This window comes from Lactuca serriola, chromosome 9 (genome assembly GCF_051521515.1).
Source record: "Lactuca serriola cultivar US96UC23 chromosome 9, Lser_US96UC23_V15, whole genome shotgun sequence".
NCBI lineage: Eukaryota > Viridiplantae > Streptophyta > Magnoliopsida > Asterales > Asteraceae > Lactuca > Lactuca serriola.
The window spans coordinates 223,654,199-223,672,779 of record NC_136416.1 but is presented as its reverse complement, the minus strand read 5'-3'; the positions used below and the strand labels follow the sequence as shown (position 1 = coordinate 223,672,779).

The window sequence follows — 18,581 nt, the reverse complement described above, 5'->3', positions numbered from 1 at the left end:
ATCTTTATGTTTAAAGGGCTATTATATCACCAAGTTATTCTTACTAAATGGAAACATGCTTTTTGAGAAACTATAATGAGTATAGTTAACAAGTTATTCATACATTTTACATATACATCTTGACAAACGAAATACTTTCAAATGAAGTAAAGTCTTTCTTATCGTAAATATGTTTATACCAAGTAATGTGAGATATTCAAACTTCAACGTACTCGTATGTATTCATTTCATGTCCTGTATTATATACCATAATCTCTTGGAGGGAGAGCGTGATACTTGTGTATAGATCTATACGGGATTAGCAACCCCGCACCTAAACTATTAGCTATAGTTAGACCGGCAGGTCTGGGGTGACAAATGTCATAACACTACAACACCTGAAGAATGTTGTTACAGGCAATCAGTGTCAATAGTATGGTTATAAAACTCACATAAAAGTATAAAAACAAGTTTGATTTACGAGATTCATATATGCATTTAGTTTTTCCACGTTATTTTTAGCACAAAGTTTATCATTATTATTCAAGTATGAAACATACTAACGCACTCCAAATCTGGGAACTTTTCATACCATTTATAGAAAATATTGGATTTTCTGAAAACCTCGTTCATCGATTTACTACCAAAAGGACATACTTTTCAATACAAAACACTTATGAACTCACCAACTTAATTGTTGACACTTTTTCGAAACCACTTGTATTTCTCAGGGAATCAGTAATACAGGTAACCACCAGCTTTTGAAGAAGGAACGCTAAGGACGTTTATCATTAAACATTTATATCATCATATTGTAATATTCTTTTGCAAATATGTATAACGCAACAAGATACGTTTTTATTATATATATGATGGTTGTGTTACATTCTTTACAATATTCAATTGTTGTGATACTACGTGAAGTCATCCACCCCCGAATGTTTCCGCCATTCTGGTTTGGGGGTGTGACATATACTTTTAATTTAATTAATTTGTACACCAAAACGTTTATGGATTTATTAAACCTCTTTTAATTATACACCTTAATTAATTAATAAAACCATAAGGGTGTGATATGAACTTTTCAAAACATCACTAGGGTTTTAGAATTTAATATTCCTAATTAAACCTTTAATCAAATTTTAAATTCCAAAACTTGAGGACAAGTTTTGAAACATTTCAAAACATTAAGGTTTAGCATTTAAATATACATCAAAATTAAACTTTTAATCAAAATTTAAATTCCAAAACTTGAGGGTATGTTTTGAAACGTTTTCAAAAACATTAGGGTTTCAACTATTTAAATTTCATAACTAAATTTTTTAGTTCAAATTTAAACTATAAAACCTAAAGGGGAAAAACTGAAACTTCTCATAACACAAGTATCAAATAACAAATAATATAAATTAAACAATTAATTTCATCATTATCTATATTTGACCTAATTTCAATTTCTTGCAAAATAAGTTACCCAATTAGTACAAATAATCCAATCTTTATCATATAAGGAAGTTATTATCTAATAAATTGGTAATTATCTTGTGTTTTGGCAAGGATATTCTTTAAGAAACAATAAAAATCGTATTTTATAGGTTTAAAACGAATATGGTAATTATACTTAAGCAAAACAGCAACAAAATCCGAAGTTTCCTCTGTCTGACGCTCCGACTCGCCGAGTCACACTTTGGAACTCACCGAGTAGGGCTGACTCACCGAGTCCAAGTAGTGACTCGCCGAGTCAGATCGAACAGTAAGCCAGAATACGATTTTCAGCTACATAATGCATCAATACAATAGAAACCAATCAAGGCTCTGATACCACTGATGGGTTTTCGTCATAAGAACATCCTATGTGCTCATACAAACCCTAATGTTTGGATCTAGGTTTCTCTATTGTACATGCAATTCATCCAAGACTATAAACCCTAGATCTAGCATATGATAATCAATATAACATATAATTAGGGTTTAGATCATACCTTGATTATTATGTAGTAATAACAATCTCAAATCCTCCTCGTATTGACTTTAGAAAGCTTAGAGTCACAAATGTCACTCCTCTAATGGTTCACAAACACCAAGAGCAAGAGGATGAAGAAGAGAAGAGAAGGAGGCTCTCAAAAACGTGTGGTGTTTTTGGGGCATAAGGGTTCTATATATAGTGAGGCCATTAGGGTTATCTAACAAGGAAACCCTAATTTGGATGCTTAAGCCCTAAGCAACCCATGGAATCCTTTCCTTAAAGGCCTTGGACGATTTCTAATGGGTTTCCCATAAGGCAATCCATGGCCCAATTGCAATTATCTTATAATTACATTTCTAGTCCCTCAAGTTCAATTAATCTCTTTTAGTCACAAACTTAATTCTTATTAATTCTTGACTAATATTAATTAAACAATACGATTTCTCCTTTAATATATTATTCTCATAATATATTAATAAATCATATTTAATCCTTTCTCTCGATAATTCATCCTATCAAGTTGCTTTGGTGAAGGCAACCCAAAAGGACCATGCACCATCGGGTCAAGTACATACCAAAATAGTTATGGACTTAGACACTAATCCAAAAAATCCACCTTCCCCTGACAATCATCAGCCATGACAAACGGCGAAAGAAGACTGCCCTGATAGACTTCGTGGTCATTCGACACGCAGCAGAGCACAACATCATCCTAGGAAGAACAGCCCTCTTGAAGTTAGGAGCAGTACCATCAACCATGCATGGAATCATGAAATTTAACACACCGAAAGGCGAAGCCATGATACTAGCCACTCCACCCAAAGAGTTGCAGTGCTATACAGTCATGAAACCAGCAGAAATAACCAAAGGGTGCAAAAGACCCAGGGGCAATTCGATAAAGGGGGAAGGAGATAATCAATGAAAACCACCCTGATCAGCTGATCAGTGTTGGATGCGACCTCCCAGATCACATGGACTCCCACAGACATGGTGGGAGTAGAAAGGAGGGTCATGGAACACAAACTGATGATCAGACCAGGAGCAAAAGAAGTTAAGCAGAAGAACAGGGTCCAGGGGGGAGACCGTAATAGGGCGATCAATGCAGAAGTGACCAAGTTGACGGAGGCTGGGATATTAAGGGAGGCAATATTCCCAACATGGCTCGCGAACCCAGTAATGGTCCGCAAGCAGGATGGAGCATGGCGTATGTGCATAGATTTCTCTGATCTAAACATGGCGTTCCCTAAGGACTGCTATCCCCTCCCGGAGATCGATCAGAAGGTAGAGTCGCTACAGGGATTTAAACTGAAATGCTTTCTGGACGCGTATAAGGGATACCACCAGATTTTGATCAGCAAGGAAGACAAAGAGAAGACTTCCTTCTATACGGATCATGGCACCGTTTGCTACACTAAGATGCCTTTCGGACTAAAGAACGCGGGGACAACATATCAACGTCTGGTGGATTCGATATTCGCCAAGCAGATTGGAAGGAACATTGAGGTGTACGTGGACGATATGGTAATTAAATGCCCGAATGAGGAGAGGATGCTGCAAGACATCAAGGAAACATTCCAGACGCTAGAAGCGGTCAAGCTGAAGCTAAACCTAGCTAAATGCATGTTTAGAGTGGAAGAGGGGCAATTCCTGGGTTACTATGTCACCAGACAGGGCGTCCAACCTAGCTCCACCAAGGTCGATGAGTTCATCGAGATGCCAAGCCCAAACTCTCTTCGCGATGCACAAGGTCTGAACGGGAAGCTTACAGCCACTGTTCCACACCTTAAAGGGGTGCATGGAGAAAAGCAACTTCCAGTGGACAAACGAGGAAAAAAAAGGCACTCCAGAGAATCAAGGAAGCGCTACACAAATTGCCGACGTTGGCCACCCCTATCTCTGGAGAAACGTTACAAATGTATCTTTCAACGCAAGTGAAGCAATATCCTCGGTATTGGCTGTGGAAAGGGAGGGGAACAAAGGCTGGTGTACTTTGTTAGTAGAGCTCTGCAAGGACCGAAACTCAATTACCCCATGCTGGAGAAGTTGGTATTAGCACTCATCTATGCCGCGAGACGAATCATGCGATACTTCCAAGCGCACCAAATCGAGGTACTCACGAGCTACCCCATTAAACAGATCTTGCTCAAGCCAGAGACGTCAGGGCGACTGGCCAAGTGGGCAATTGAGTTGGGAGAACACGACATAAACTATCGCCCAAGAACGAGTATCAAGGGGCAGGCGCTAGCTGACTTCTTACTGGAAATCCCAGACGGAGGGAGCCCGACAAAGGAGAAGGTGTGGGTAGTTGAAGAGGCCCCGGCGGAGCAAGGTTCATGGAACCTATATACGGATGGAGCATCCAGCAGGGAACGCTTGGGGGCGGGACTGATTTTAACAATCCCAGAAGGAGAGGAAGTAACCTTTGCCCTCCGTTTCGACTTCCACACATCGAACAACGAAGCGGAGTACGAGGCGGTTCTTTCAGGGTTACGATTAGCTAAACAGATGGGTGCGAAAGCTGTAACAGCCTTAACTGACTCAAGGTTAGTAGCAAAGCAGGTCAACGGTAGTTTCGAGGTAAGAGACCCAAGGATGGGGAAATATGTAAAGATGGTGAAACAGCTAGTAGGGTCGTTCGGCCGGTTTGCGATTAAGCAGATACCTAGAAGCGAAAACAAGAGGGCGGACGCCTTGAGTAAGTTGGTGTCCACATGCTTTAACCATCTATCAAAGAAAGTTTTAGTAGAAATACTAAGAGAAAGGAGTATAGATGAGCAGCAAGTGAGTATTTTAACCCCCATTGGACCTTCATGGATGACACCATACCATGAATACCTCCAAAGAGGAGTGTTGCCAGATGATCATGATGAGGCAAGGAAAATACGTATAAAGGCGCCCTCATACACGTTAGTAAATGGAGAAATATACAAGAAAGGGTTCATGTCTCCATAGTTAAAATGTGTGGATCAAGCCAAGGGGATAGAAACACTGCAGGAGGCACACTCGGGACAAGTGGGCGTCCATGAAGGGGCGAGAGCTTTGATAGGAAAATTGTTACGAATGGGGATATGCTGGCTGACGATATACCGGGACGCAATAGAAATAACCAAGAAATGTGGGGAATGCTAGTCTTATACCCCAGTCCAGGTTAATCCCTTGGCCCCGTTAAGCAACATATCTAGCCCATGGCCTTTCTACCAGTGGGGCATAGACATAGTGGCCCCGTTCCCGGAAGCGCCGGGAAAATTAAAGTACATGGTAGTCGCTGTGGACTACTTCACAAAGTGGATCGAAGCTGAACCTCTGGTGTGCATATGCGGGAGGCACATGATAAAATTCGTATGGAAAAACATCATAACAAGATTCAGAACACCTAAGATCCTCATCAGCGACAATGGCTTGGAATTTGCTGAGAACCCGTTCAGAGATTGGTGCACTGCCAAAGGGATAAGCCAACACTTCACATCGGTGGCACATCCTCAAGCGAACGGCCAAACAGAGGTATCCAACCGAACCATTGTCAATGGGATTAAGAAGAGGTTGGGCAAAGAAAAAGGGAATTGGGCAGAAGAGATACCAATGGTGCTGTGGTCATACAGAACTACGCCACGAAAGAGCACAAAGGAAACCCCTTTCAGTTTGACATATGGGACCGAAGCCATGCTTCCCATGGAAATAGCAGTAAACACACTGAGGGTATCCAACAAGGATGAGGAATGCAATATGAAGGACCTAAGAATAAACCTAGATGCCCTAGAGGAGAAACACGAAGAATTGAGCGTACACCAAGCCGCGTACAAGCAAGTAACAGAAAGATATTACAACCAGAGGGTGAAGGAGAAGGCTTTCAAAGTTGGCGAATATATTTTGAGGAAGAACGAAGCAAGCCGAACCCAACCTCAAGTAAAGTTGGTCCCAACACAGGAAGGCCCATACAGAGTCACAGAGGCAAGTAAGAACGGTGCATACACGCTAGAGACGATGGAAGGAAGGCCCATTCCAAGAACGTGGAATGCTAGAAACTTAAAGAAATATTTCTTCTAAGACAGGGGACGAAGAAAAGGATATAGCCTAACTAGTGGGCATCCCGTTGAGTGTATTGTACCCCAAAATGCTTAGAGCATATTTGTTCATGCTAAGAGACATGACTTTAGTATTTAATGTATTCAAAATTCCATGCTAAGAGACATGAGCCTAATATTTAGTGTATATATATTCAAAATTCCATGCTAAGAGACATGAGCTAAATACTTAGTGTATATATGTTCAAAATTCCATGCTAAGAGACATGAGCTAAATAGTTAGTGTGTGTGTGTATATATATATATATATATATATATATATTTACAATTCCATGCTAAGTGACATGGGTCCAATACTTAGCATATGAGTTAAAAGCTTAGTGTATTCAAAGTACCCGCGGCTAAAAATGATAATTACAAGGTCTTTACATACTTAGTGTATGACTGATCACATGTGAAACTCAATCAGGGACGTTAATGCGTCCAATATAGGCACTCGGGGCGTCAGCGATAAGAAGGATAAAACAAAGCACCCGGTGCATCAAGGCGTTGTATGTCCTGAACAAGGCGCAAAAAAGCGAGCAAGAGAAGCAACACACACACACACACAAAAGAGTAAAGCAAAACAAGCAGAGAAGTTGATAATGCCTATAATAGGCCAAGCATACATTCGAAAAAGGAAAATATTGTTTCAGAGATCCCAACACTACAACAAAATACCAAATATTAAACCAACAAGAAAAGGGAAAACTCACGGCTCCAGATCATCCTCAGAAACATTCTTTTCACCGGCCACAACCTTCGCTTCAACACTTTTTCCAGCATTCCCACCCGCCACATCCTCCACTTCAACACCTTTTCCAGCATTGCCACCCGCCAAAGCCACCACTCCAACACTTTTTCAATCGCCATCCACACCCACAACCGTTTCGCTAACGGTACCACCACCAGACCCGCGGTCCTTACCATTACCCACAGTACTCTCAGGAGTACCTTCCGAACCACCAAAGGAGCATAATTCTCGCAGGTCTTCAATACCCACCTCCCCCAAACCTAGCAGACTTACATGGTCCATACTAGCAAAGGACAAAAGAGCATCATTTATACTCACCACGGGTCCCACAAACGACGCACCAACATCCGCCCCACTACCACCGCCACCAGAAGCCTTTTGAACAAATTCGACTCCAGCCGTGAAGGTAGCATGACGGATAAGGCTAATTTCATTGGTAAAATCAGGATGATCTATATGTTTATCAACAATACGGACAATGCCAACATTCAACAACCAATCCAAATCTCGCCGAACAACATCCACATTTGACTGCAGTGACAACACAAGTTTTTCGCGATCTACGGCATCGCGCTCAAGACATTCAACCTGGATCATTAAACCTTCATTCGCTTTTGTGAGAGAATCAACTTTGATTTCCAATCAGACCTAGCCTCGTAAAGAATGTTCTTATCGGAGGCCAACAACTCACATCTCTTCTCAGAAGAGCGAAGATCATCCCCAAGCTCATTCAGATGGCGCTCCAAGCTTGCCACACGCGATCCACAGGTGGCATGTGTAGTCTCCACCTCACCCAGGGTGTGGATACGCCGAGAACCTGCAACAAGACAAAACATCGTCTGTGCAGCAGCATAAGCCATATTGGAAGCAAGGGCAGGATTACCCATCGCTTCCATATCCTCAACAGCAGCTGGGGGAAGGCATGACGCGAGAATTCTAGAGCGTTGGCACGAACAGACAAACGAGAATCATCATGAAGATTCCAAGATGGCACAAAGACTGTAGGCTTAGAGGCATCGCGACTAGGACCACTATCATTAGAAGCCGTAACCGGCCCAGGAGGGCCGAATTCCTTCGTCGGGGAAAGCTTGGACGGAGCAAACAGAATAGTTGGAGAAGGAATGGAAGAGAAATCCGGAATAACGAGCTGCTCAGTCGCCCTATCGATTCCCTCAGACTGTTGCACGTCATCATCGGGAATCACAACCACACCGGTGGAGGTGGAACTCACGGGTTCGAACTCATCAAACACAGCAGATGGGAAAAGTTGCGCCTAGTATGAACCCTCTTAGCAGCAGGGGGGCGCTGGTAACCGGCCCGCCCATGGCCTACATAGCTTTTCGCTTCGCCTGCATCCGTCGGACGTCACCAATGATGCCCTCTTTACTATCTTCAATATCCTCCAGGGAGGAAGAGGGAGCGCCAGCCAAGGGCATAACGGAGGAGATAGGGCGAAAATGCGACAGATCATCCTTGATCACCGAAGAGCTTACTGGAGGAACAGGAGGCACAATGGTCAGTGCAAGACGGTCCGCCCGGCGAGGAGGGGGAAGACTATCGACCAGGTCTTCCTCACGAAACTCCAGTTTACCCCGATAGCGTTTGCGTAGTACCTCATCCATAGACAAAGAAGACTCGGTGCCTAAGGGAAACCAGAGTAGGGATATCAAAAATACATAAGCAAAGAAGAAAAACAAAAAAATCAAAGAGGAAAAAGGGGGAAGATACTACACTAACCATCAGCGACAGAGAAGAACACCGCCATCTTGCCACATCGTCGCCACGAAGGAGTCATCTCCACACCGGAAAGAACCGCCTCAGAGTAATCGTTGGCGGTCACCTGCACACTCTTCAAATAATCGGCGACACCTTGACTATGAGGGAAAAGCTTTGGAATAGTATCAGCGAATGCATTAGCACGATAACGGTCACTTCCAACCAGTCCTTGGTTCACCCATAGCCAATTATCTTTCCAGTTCTTGGGGGTACGACCATCAGGGACCAAGGCATCCCCCCCCCCCCCCCCCCCGAATTGAGAATGTACATTTATCTCTGGTGAGGCAGAATCAAAAGAAGAACTTGAAGACAAAGTAGTCGGGAAGATACCCATTCTCCCTACAGATCATCTCAAAAGCAACCACCTTGTTGACAGCGTTAGGGGTCAACATTTGAAGACTACAACCATCCTTCTAAAAAACTTCCTCCTGAAAGTCCGTCAGGGGAAACCGTATGCCGGCATCCAGGGTTTTCAAGAAAACCCCAATTGTACCAGGAGGGGGGGGGGAGATATGTAAGAACCAGGGGCAGGAAATTCCATGCCTTCTAAGGAGGATAAGCCATATGTGGTCTCCAGTTGTCAATACTCGGCGTCAGAAGGGACGATTCCAGGAAGGTTAGCCATGGGAGGAAAAGAAGAATGAACACGAAAAGGAAAGGAAGGACAGAGGAAGCAAAAGAAGTTATACAAATACTCTCTTAAAAGAAGGGGAAGAGGCGGGACATTTAGAGGTCTGACGAAATGATGTAACTGCTAGCAGTCAAGTTCAGTCACGTCGCCATTAAAAACGGAGCGATGGGTTGAGAAAAGCGAACACGCGTCAATCATGTAAGTCCAGAACGCTGTAACTAACGCCACAACGCTACGGCTACTGGACTGAGGGACTTGATGGTGTGCCTAGGGCAGCACAACAGAGTCGCGTCCAAGCCCTAAAGTCGGGCACACCAGCCAGGCTCAGCCCAGCAGGCTCAGCGCCCGTTGGCGCCACCAGGAGCAGAACGCCCAGGCGGAAGGCTTGCGCCCACCAAAGTGACGCTCTGTGCTCCGAGACAAAAGATACGGTCAGGAGACAAACAGTGGTATCAGAGCATTACCGTCAGAGCCAATGCGGGCGCTCTAGCAGTTGAAGGCGCATGACCCTCCAATCAGCGCCTCTGATCCTGTCTCCCTAGAAAAGCGATCATGTCTGGTACGAACCAGACAGGGGCGCTAGGTATAAAAGGATGCATCCTTAGGCTAGCGAGGTAAGTTCTCTGGCCATTCTAGAGAATACATACACAAACCCTAAATGATCCTGTAACTTGACCGTCAGAGCGTACTTCCGGGAGCTCCTCCCGGAAAGCGGCTGACGATCTTTGTTCTCTGTGATCTTGCAGTAACACTCAAGCAACCGGGAAGAACCTAACTGAAGCACTAGCGAGGTCAAACGGGGAACAAGGTTCCATCAAAGGGATTCGGATGCACTCTCGGTTATGTACGGACTAAAACTGAGGATTTGATAATTTTTTTAGAAAATGAATGATTTTGTTAAATGAGTAAGAGTTTAAAGTGAAAACGAGATAGTGCAGTGTGTACAATCAGCCAGAGCTCGAACGGTAATCTCCTAAAATACCATTATGCGTTTGCAATTATGCGATATTAGAGCTGCATGCTAGAGAATATGATATGTATTTCATAAAATTAGGGCTAGGGTTGCCAGATTCATGATGCCTTAGCCTAGAGAATGCTATTGATTGATATTATCTGCTATTTGCTCTGTATATATGTTGAGTAAGAGTATCTAGCAATAATCTTTTAGAGAGAGCTTTGAGTAGAGGAGTAATCTAAGGGAGGTACCTAGATGTGAATTTGAGGAATCTACTGAGAGATTTGTGAGATACCCATGAGAGGTAGGGTTGCCTGAGTTCCGTAATGCCTTTTTGAGTTGCGGATAGAGCGAGCGGAGTTGTTTGCTAGAGGAGTTTTATGTGTTGGTGGAGGTGACTCGATGCCCGAATGCAGCTTTCTTTGTGCTTTGTGGAACTCTTGAAGATGTCAGACATCTACTAAGTGAATATGACGATATTCAGGAGGTAGATGGCTGGCATCATGAGGAGTTCTTCAGTAGCTGATGGCAGAGGAGTATGAGAACGTAGGAAGAGCCTAGGGAGATACCTTAGTCAGATGACTATGCTGATAGAGGAGAGTATTCCCTGGAGAGCGACCATTTGCAATGGGATTAGTGATCGAGAAGGTTGAGAACCTACTTAGGAAACCTAGGACGTTCCGTGTGGAAAGTGTGAGTAGATGTGGCATGTAGTATGGGCCGGTACTACTGAAAGCAGAGGACCCATACTCGAAACATGGATGATTCCAGAGGTTCTAAATAGCAGGTAGTAGGGAGATCATATGGTTTGGGTACCATGATTCGTAGCAGAGTGTGTTGCCATTTTTACCAGTTATCTGACGATGGGTGTTCAGACTGGGAACGAATATGGTAAACCGTGGGGCCATAGGGCCATGTCGGTTGTGCTTTGATAGAGTTTACCTTGTGTGGGAATTGATTTTAGATCTCGAGGAGTTGACTAGTGGGCTGCCAATTGGAGTCGCAGGAGTTGTGGAAAAGTGGAGGTAATACGCTGAGGAGGATTGCAGGACTGGTGGGATGAGTGATGGACCGATGGTTCAGATGCCCTATCCTATGACGAGAATTACACTATTTTCGCTTCTAGTGTGAAGCGAACGAGATAACGATTTTCCAGTTCCAGCGTTTGGAGGTAACCTCGAGGGGTAGCACGTAATTGTGATATTTTCATCAGAGTAATTGTGGTATGTTCGTTGTGAGGTATTTCTTATACCGCGAGAGAGTCATCCGTGAAGACTGAGATGGATGAGGACAAGGAAATGCCTTAGTTGAGTAAGTCATACTTTTTAGCAGCAGTTCCAGGTTGTCAAGAGGAGTATATTGGGGTGGTAACCCTCGTTGCCTACGTTGTGTATCAACTGTGAGAGTGAAGTCTCTTGCTTCTATGATAATCCACACGATGGAATGTTGGTTGAGGGATCGGAAATAAGGTGTGTGATAGTGCATTATTTGCAGATTGAGAGTTGTGACTAATTTGGGACAGTTAGGATATCCGACAGTGTCTCGGTATGAGATTTCAGGATGACTAGAGGCAGTCATGTGGGGAGGATTCCGAGGATTTCATCTGAGATTCGCGATATTTGGAGTTGCTTGGTCTCTATCGGAAAGATCAACAAGAGTTATGTTGTAGGTTCAAAGAGTCAAGTGTGATGTACCTGGTGAAACAGTCTGTGGAGTAGACTGTTAGTCTGCCAATTGGTGATGGTTCGAACCCTGAGTGGGGGAGAACTAGGTATTCTATTGAGAGGATTAGCGATCTGCTCAAGTGCGGTTAGAGAACTGGTTATGGGGATCTGCGTTACCAATACTTGAGACTCGAGTTATTGGTGGATGAGGCAAGGTGTAAAGCAAGATGATGCATGTTGTACGTGTTCATGTAACATCTTGAATTTCAGAAGTGCGATTTAAGAGTTTAATGTGTAATTTCGAAGAAGGGACTCGACGACTAGGTACGCTTACTTGCCGAGTCGGAGCGGGTTTGGGTCACGAATTAAGTGACCAACTCGCCGAGTCGGAAGCTGGACTCGACGAGTTGGTGTTGGGATGAGAAAAACCCTAATCTTAGGGTTTGCACCCTATTTAATAGACTTAACGTCCTCCCCTCAGCTCCCTTAGCCCCCTTTGAGATCTAATAAATCCTAGCTCATGTGTATAAGTCCATTGGAGGGAGATTGAAGTTTTGAGAGGTGTTCTAGTGAAAGAAACTTGATGATCAAAATTTTTTGCATCAAGAAAGTAGTGTAGATCCATAATCTACTACTACTTTGGGCACATCTTGGAGGTAATGAGCTGTTACCTTTCCTTTGTTGCTTCTAGATTTGTTCTTGAATGAGATTTGGGGCCATTTTGGTATGATTGAGATCCACTTCGGGTTTGGAGTCCAAATCTGAGGTTGCTACTTCAGATCTAGACTTGTATTGGTCCAGAAAGTCACAAAGCATCAGTTATTGAATTGTTGGTGAATCCCTTTTGTCTAAAACCCAAACCCTAGTGTGTTTTGGACCCATATCTCTTTGGTTTCATGTAAATTTTGCAACTTTATGTGAGGGATAGATTGTAAAAGGGTGGATCTATGGATTGGAGCCTCAGCATGGCTCGAAAAGCCTATGAATGGATTGAGAACTGGAGAGTCTCGATGAGTCACATGGGTGTACTCGACAAGTTGTATGAACACGTGCATGGAATCGACGAGTTGGAAGAAAAACTCGTCGAGTCCGTTGAAGATTGCCTTGGACTCGGCGAGTCTGTTCTTGGACTCGGCGAGTCAGGTCGCAGAACCCCAACCTCTTTTGGTTAAAGCCTTGGACTAGTCAGTCGGTTGGCGACCCAGTGAGTTGGACAGGATGGGACTCAAAGATCGTTGGACTCGGCGAGTCTCGGGGTGACTCGGTGAGTAGAGTCAACCAGGAAGTTTGACTTTGACTAAGGACTTTGACCTTAACCAAGAGTTGACCAGTTTGACTTCGAAGGGTACTTTGGTAATATTGGTATTTATGGAATTGGTTCTTTGGTAGTGTTCAGTGGCGGCGATCGTGTCGGAGGTCGGAGCAACTTGGTCTTATCTTTTCAGTCAACAATTTCAAGTGAGTTATCCTCACTATATCAATAGGGTCTAGGGCACCAAGGCCGGCCCTTTTAGTTGTTATCTTGGTTACAGTATGCTACATGTGGTTATGATTTGTTAGATTGGTATCAGAATAGATAGTATGTTGTTATGCTCATGTGATCCGTTAGGATTGGTATGTCCGTGACCTGTTTAAGTCGATGCCTCAGTTAGGAGAGATTGCTATGATCGATGATCTATGAGATAGTTGTATCCGATATTTGTACTTGTACTGTTGATGTGCTTATTGATCTGTTAGATCGGCATCCTAGTAATTGGGACAGTATTATGTCAGTTACCTAGTTTAGGTCGGTGTCCTGGTATATAAGATGATGCTATGTTAGTGACCTGGTTTAGGTCGGTATCCTGATATATATAGGATTATGCTATGTTAGTGACCGGTTAGGTTAATATCCAGGTAAGGATGATGCTATGCTTTATGATCTGCTAGATCAATTTGTTTGCCTATGGACTGTTATGTGACTTCCTGTTATATGTACACATGGTTATTTGCTTTATGTTTGGGTTGAGGCGGTCCTGCTTTGTGCTGAAGGCCAACATACCCTACGAGCGGTCCGGATAGACTGTAGGCACGTATGGCAGTCCTGTCACACCAAAGGCTCAGATAGATCCAGATAGACTGAAGGTCCAGTGCGGGCGGTCCAGTCATACTGTAGACTCGGAGAGTGGACTAGGTGAACTGATGGCCTGTTGAGGATGGACCAGTCACGCTGCTGACTTGAGAGGCATGGCTGTTTTGTATTGTGATCCAATATGTTATGATCATGGTTGTACCTGGTTGGTATTTTGGAGGTAGCTCACTAAGCTTTCGGGCTTACAGTTCAGTGTATTTTTTCAGGTACTTCAGGAGATTGTGGCAAGGCGCAGGTGTGATCGTACCGCTCCTCATGTTTTATCATTCATGTGATATGGTTCTGGGGGATACTCTGATGTTTAAACTATTTTCAAAAATAAGATGTATGAACTTAATGGTTTTTGAACGAAATAAAATGTTTAAAATTGGCTCAAATTTTTGGACGTTACAGAGCCTTGGTTTGAGTGAATTGGAGGAACATTCGTGTGACTCCAGTCTCAAATCAAGGAGCGATTTACAAAACGGTTTTCAAAATGTTTTCAAAATAATAAAGGAGGATGCAGTGGGTACGATCAGCCAGAGCCAGTAAGTAGACCCCAAAATACCACACAAGTTATTTGATTATGTGATATGTTAGAAGAGCATGCTAGTACTAGGCTAGGGATATTCAGGAATTGCATGATAGAATTGCCTGATTTCATGATGACTATTACCCTAGGGTTTTCCTTACATAAAATTGACATCCTTACTGTAGTAGTTTAATGTATGCATCACGGCTATGCATAATCAAGATCTTATAGCCTGAGAATGTTTGATTCGACCTTAGGGTAGAATTGGACATTCGAAAGTCTATCGGGTCCATCGTTATGTGTGGCTAGTATACACTAATGCTGCAGGGTTGGTGGAAGTTTCATGGATTGGGTGGGTAGTGAGAGGCCGGGAGGCCAGATATGAGATGTTTAGCATTCCTCTAGGAGTGAGGATTTAATCGCTCGCTACATTTACGTATATTGTTAGGGTGTTGTGATGATACATGAGACAAATATGGGTAGGTGTGGAAGGTAGTATAGGTCCGTACTACTGAAAGCACAGGACCCATACGCGTGGCAAGGAAGTCATAACCCCTAGCGTTGAGTTTTGGAGTTGTTTCCCTGTCATTATATATGTTATTAGAGACCTTTTGGGTGTATTTCCAGAATTGTGGTCACAAGACGTCTTGTGACCGGATCCAGGTTAGGATTGAGAGTTGGCAGCCAGGATAGGCCAGCATTGTCAGGGGATCGTGTCAGGGAGATCCTCCGGGAAGAGTCGACGGAGATTGTTCGGGGATAAATTCCGAAGATGATTGGGTCTTTCAAGACTGCCATGTTTGAGTATTTGTCGAGCGTCATGCAAACATTACTGAGACGGTTGTCGCGGCAGCTTTGGCAGCTGTAACGACGACAGCGAGAGGAGCTGGACGAGCTTTCCAGGACCAGGATATGTTATCGATACATAATCTGTTGAGCAGAAGGATATAGTTATCTGGGAGCAGGAAGATGACCTGTACTCGTTATATTTCCACGGGTTGAGTGGGAGAGTCTAGCTTGTGGGTTTATAGATTTGAGGCTCGGGGGTTTGCTCGAGTTCGGGTTATGGGTCGTGGGAACTCCGAAAAGGGGTAATGATTATGTTCAGCTGGGCTTTTGCAGCTGGAAGTGAAATGGTTGATTGATGAATTGGACCGTCCTTTGGTAGGGCAAGGATTGCACCCTCTCAGTTTCCGAGCTCGAAGGAGTGAGCAGGCTTGTGACTCCAGGATCAGGTGTATTCCAGCTCGGGGTCAGTTGGTTATAGTATTAGGCAACATTATTTCAGCGCCGGTGAGCTCAGGACGGTCCGCGTGTCATAAGTGTTGTGAGGTCGGGTTTTCCTTGGATCTCTTGTATCGGATGGAAAGGATTGATTGTGCGATCTATTGCACTTTTGGGACTGTAGACTATGTCTTGGGAGTGGTTTGTAGCCCGATTTAGGGCAGAGGTTGTTTCAGCTGCTGCCGTTCAGCAGTGGGTATTTGAGTTAGTGAGTGAGTCAGGGTATGAACCCTGAAGAGAATGATTTCTAAAGCCCGAAAGCGGGAAGCTTGTTTGGAACACCTTTGGAAAAGGGGTTTTAGCTGGGAGGACTGCGGATGGAGTCCCACATAAGGGTTATTCATCATTGTCAGGATTTAGTGGTTAGAAACCATTAGTGGTTGACAGATTAAGAGCGCCAAGAGAAGTAACTCGTTGTCAAGGTATTAGTTGGAGCATCTATACGGTGGTCTTCAGGGAGTGAGTGTGCAGTCATTCATGCATTAGTGGATGTCGGTTTCACTGGGATTCAGGAAGTGGTCATCTGATTCTTATAAGTGTGTGATGAGTCAGGTGTAGCTAGCAATGGAACACTAGTGGGAAAGAGTTGGTTGTCATTGGATAAATCGTTGGGAAGTGAGGAGAATTGAGAATCCTCCAATATTCATGTATTATGAAGGCTTAGTTGAATCTAAGTGGGGGAGTGTTACCCTGAGATGCTGAAGTGGAAAGGTTTTGAAACGGGGATAAGTTTCACAACCCGACATAGAGAACAGAGGCCCTATTAGCTGCTTAGTTGAGGGTTGTGTTGTTTGGGGGTTGAAAAAACTCCCCAGCATAAGAACACGTCTTCTAGGCGCTTGATAATAGAATTTGGGTAACCATGTTGGGGTCCTAGTCATGAATCGAGTTTCGTTCGAGTTTTCGGTCGTGGGTGTGCTCGACTCTGAGGGTTTTGGATTGATAGATTGAGGCTTTCGTTAGATGTCAGGGCTCAGCAGTGCATTCAGCATTAGAGTGCGGGTTATTTAGCATGTATGGTAGACACGCAGGACAGGGAGCAGACCTCGGATTTCCGAGAAGGTGAACGATTGACTGAAGGCCTGGTAGGGCGGTCTAGTCATGCTGAAGACCCTGTTTATGTTTGTAGATCTATGTTCGGGTATTGAGTAGGCTGCTACACATTAGCACTCAATAGGTCTGTTCCACGTTTTGGGCATGCTGCTAGAGTAGGCTGAGGACTCCGGTATATCTTGGTTGATCGGGAGTTCTTATTAGGGGTCGGACGGCGTTCAAAGAATCTTTGTGATCTCATCCGTTCGGAGCGTCTCCGGGGTATCATCTTCTTGGATCGGGTAATACTCCAGTTGCGGACCGAGAATGGATCCGAATGGGTGTTTTAATTATAATCTTAGATCCAACGGTGTTGTTAGCCGAGAATGTGGCATGATTGGAGCAAGTGATAGACAAGTGGGGCAGGGAACATACCATGGTTTCAGGAAAGGTAGTTGGTCGATGTGAGGCTTAGGTTTAGGCCATGGAAAGGATACAAGGAACGAAACTGGCGTTCGGAACCCCAAGAGGGCTAGAACAGACTGCATGGGAGAGATTCCCGGGAAGGATGTTTCACGGTGACGTACGGCAGTTTTAAGCTGTCTGGATAGACTGATGGCCAGAAGACGTACCAGTCAAGCCGAAGGCTCAGGGAACAGTCCAGACAGGCTGAAGGCCCGGGAGGGCGGTCCAGACATGCTGAAGGTTCTGAGAGTGGTCCAGATAGGCTGAAGGCCTGGTAAGGCAGTCCAGTCATGCTGAAGACTCTGTATGTGTTAAGTGGATCTGTACGCAGAGAATGAGTGGGTATGTCGCCAAGCAATAGTAATCGATATGGTCTGGCCCCAAGTATTGATCATGATGATGGAGTTGGCTGGAGGTCATGCATGGGCCTTGTTGGTTATGTGATCGGATTCGGGGTATGTGGGAGTTCGAGAATAGCAGTTGCTCTACATGGATAATGTAGAGTGGAGTTTAGCTCAGGGGCACTTAGAGGTGCGGTAAAAGTTGTTAAGTAGACTTCCTGGAAATGAAAGGTGTGTAGCTCCGAAAGGTGTGTGAGTCCTCTGAAAGGAAGGCAGTAGAGTAAATGGATGATCGAAAGTGCTCCAGTTCATGGTGATAAGCACTGAGATTGTACAAGATGTGTGGAAGCACATACGGGTTGGATATGCGTTGAGATTGTGGAACGGTTAGCACTGACGCAGAGTCAAGGGAGATAAGTGATGCACGGGTAGATCTTTTGATCCCGAATTATGGTTGTGGTCATGAGTTATGTGTGTAGTGGTGTTTCATCCTAGGGATGGCTGGACCATCGTAGGTGTGCCTGGTCTTCCAGCTCGAGGCTGAGTGGGCCAGGTACGATGTGTATGAACGTTATGGCTGGATGTTCAGGAGGGTTGCTCGGAAGTTATGAAATGTTCCATCATGTTAGCGCGGTAAGGGATTTGATCCAGAAAGGAAACGGGATGAGTTTCCATCGATGCAAGTTAATAGAAGTGCCGCCAGATGGGCGAGAGATAGCGGGATAATATTGGGTCAAGACCCGGTGGTTTAGAATGGTATCCAGTTTTCGCAGGTGGCGAATGGATGCGTAAGACGGAAGTAAGGTAGTGTATTTTGGTGGCACTTAGTGATGAGTGTTCTTATCAGAGAAAGGAAGCCGGTGGCCGGCTTGAAGCAGTTAGCAGGACCCTCCAAGGGAAGAGATGGATTTTAGGGATTCGAAAGCAGTGTTTGAAGGAATCTGGGTCGGTTTGAGATCAATAGATGCATTGTGGGAATATCATCCGGAAGTTTGTGTTGCAGCAGGCTTCGAGGAAGAAGCCTAATTTATGTG

At 44.3% G+C, this 18,581-nt stretch overlaps 1 protein-coding gene across 1 annotated transcript; it reads left to right on the top strand.

The window, feature by feature from the left end:
• Positions 1-3,973: 3,973 nt before the first annotated feature.
• LOC145076595 (uncharacterized) lies at positions 3,974-4,894 on the top strand. The gene has a single exon (XM_079022411.1). The coding sequence runs from the start codon at positions 3,974-3,976 to the stop codon at positions 4,892-4,894; it is 921 nt and encodes a 306-aa protein (XP_078878537.1).
• The last annotated feature ends 13,687 nt before the right edge of the window (positions 4,895-18,581 follow it).

What these genes read in the sequence shown, in the direction of transcription:
- LOC145076595 (XM_079022411.1), top strand. Translation starts at nt 3,974, where the DNA reads ATGCTGGAGAAGTTGGTATTAGCACTCATCTATGCCGCGAGACGAATC.